This window comes from Tupaia chinensis, unplaced genomic scaffold (assembly GCF_000334495.1).
Source record: "Tupaia chinensis unplaced genomic scaffold, TupChi_1.0 Scaffold149131_1, whole genome shotgun sequence".
NCBI lineage: Eukaryota > Metazoa > Chordata > Mammalia > Scandentia > Tupaiidae > Tupaia > Tupaia belangeri.
Genome location: NW_006208977.1, coordinates 1,867,172 through 1,869,393, shown reverse-complemented (window position 1 = coordinate 1,869,393; position 2,222 = coordinate 1,867,172). Strand labels below are relative to the sequence as shown.

The window sequence follows — 2,222 nt, the reverse complement described above, 5'->3', positions numbered from 1 at the left end:
GGGGGGGGGGTGATTTCTCGCTTTCTTTCTCTCTCTCTCTCTCTCTCTTTCTCTCTCTCTGTTTTTTCTGGAGAGCACATGCGCCCTATAGCAAAAACCTCTCCCCACCCCACCCCCCCAAAAAAAATCAGGCTTATTTTAAACTCCTTCACCTCTTTTTTGAGAAGTTTAACATCGTGATTTATTCTGTTTTTAATAACAATTATCAAACCTACCACAGAAGTCTTACCATCAGGATTAAGGGTGGCAAACACAGTAGGGGTTCAGTAAACAGCAGCTTCATCCCACCTGTGCGAGTGGTGGAGCGACTAGACTGTTCCTGAAAGGGAACAAAATAGTGTGAACGGTGTTGTCTTTGTGGAGAAACGACAGTGCTAGGACAAGTTACTGCTCTCGCTGTGCCAGGGTGTCTCTGGCTCGCTCTGTTCCTTTAACACCTGAGAGACCCTCCTGCTTGCACCTCTGTGCCAGGCTCTGGGGGGTCATGGAAGGAAGGTGCCAGGCACTGCCCTGGGCCACTGACGAAACAGGTAAACTGATGACAGTCAGGGTGTTGAGCAAGGCCTGCAGCTGCAGTCAGTTCTGTGTCACTGCTGGTGGGAACGGAAGGCCAGGGAACTTGGGGGTCCTCCTGCCCCTCTGAAGCTCCTCCCAGGCCCAGCTGGTGGGGTGGCACAGAGGCTCCCACCCAGAGGCAGGCCGAGTTCAGTCCTGAACTCCCACAAGTGTGCACAGGTGTGCGGGGGCTTCTACTGTGCCCTTGGGGAGCTTGAGAGCCATGGGGGTGGGGGCGCGGGTGGGACCTAGATGCCAGATGCCCTGCAGGGAGGGCCAGTCTCCCGTGAAGCAGGCTCGTACAGACACCAGCAGCCTGGGCACACAGGCTTCCCCAAGGAGGGAAAGTGGGAGGATCTTAGCACTGGGGTAGCCCCCGCGCCTCCTGTCCCACTCCTGGCTGATCTAAGGAAGCAGAGGTGAGCTCCGAGAATGTGAGGGAATCCAGGGTGGTGGAGAAAGGCAGAGAGCGCCCCGGGTGGGAGAAGACCTCTGGAAACCTCTGATGGCCACCTGTCTTTTCCCTTCCCCCGACCCTCACACAGGAGCGCTTCTACTGGGAGGAATCCTCTACTCCTGGCAGTTTCCTCATTTCAACGCCCTGAGCTGGGGGCTCCGCGAGGACTACTCCCGGGGCGGCTACTGCATGATGTCGGTCACCCACCCGAGCCTGTGCCGGCGCGTGGGACACTGCCTGGCGCTGATCGGCCTGTCGGCTGTGGCCCCCGCCCTGTGTGTCACCACGTGGGCCTTCCCCGCCGTCTCCCTCCCCATCAACCTGTACATCTCCTACCTCGGCCTCCGCTTCTACCTGGACGCGGACCGGAAGAGCTCCCGGAAACTGTTCTTCTGCAGCCTGTGGCACCTGCCGCTGCTGCTGCTGCTCATGCTCACCTGCAAGCAGCACCCGGCGGGGCAGGACGACGAGGAGGCCCCACGGGGCTGAAGCCACACTTCTGGACTCGCAGGGAGGCACTTGGCTCGCGTCTCGACACCAGGAAGGGATATTTTGAAGAAAAATCTCCGGTTTTGTACAAGGTTGTAAAATGATTCGGTGCTCAGGGATCACCTGAATTTTTTTTTTTTGGGGGGTGGGGGTGGGGAGATTTCTGCTTGGGGTTTGTGCACTCACCAGTGAGACAGAGAGAGACAGAGACAGAAAGTGAGAAATCACCCACCAGGGTCCCCAGCCACGTCACAATCCCATCTCCATACTCAGGATTTGGGGCACACACGCACACAGACCTGGTGTGAGTTTCAAGTCACCAGGTCCAGGACTCAACCAGGTGGGAGTCCAGCGCCTTAACCACTATGCCACCTGCTGGCTCCCACAATTTTTTTTTTTTTCTTTAGTAATAGAATCCAGAATGCTGTCCAAATGAGAAATGGATGGGCTCAGTCGGTTAGCACAGGAGAGATTTTTCTCTTTGTGGGTCTTGACACTTCTCTTCCTCCAGACCCACCCCCATATTTCTTCTTCTGCCTGTGGATGTGGATGTACCCCCCCTTCTGATCCTTCCTTCCCACTGCACGCACACACGCACACACACACGCGTGCACACACACTCCCTGCCTGCCAGCCGGAGTGGCGGTTGGTGGCCCGGCAGGGTGAGCACCTGTGACCAGTGTGCCATTCTGCAGCCCCTGGTCCCTCCAGGGCCAGGTCA

At 57.1% G+C, this 2,222-nt stretch overlaps 1 protein-coding gene across 1 annotated transcript in view; it reads left to right on the top strand.

The window, feature by feature from the left end:
* COX10 (cytochrome c oxidase assembly factor heme A:farnesyltransferase COX10) overlaps positions 1 to 1,706 on the top strand; it is a 171,129-nt gene extending 169,423 nt beyond the window's left edge. Inside the window, exon 7 of the mRNA XM_006170897.3 lies at positions 1,101 to 1,706. Coding sequence (XP_006170959.1) covers positions 1,101 to 1,501 — 401 coding nt within the window. The 3' untranslated portion in view covers positions 1,502 to 1,706. The remainder of the gene's footprint in view (positions 1 to 1,100) is intronic.
* Positions 1,707 to 2,222: the final 516 nt, after the last annotated feature.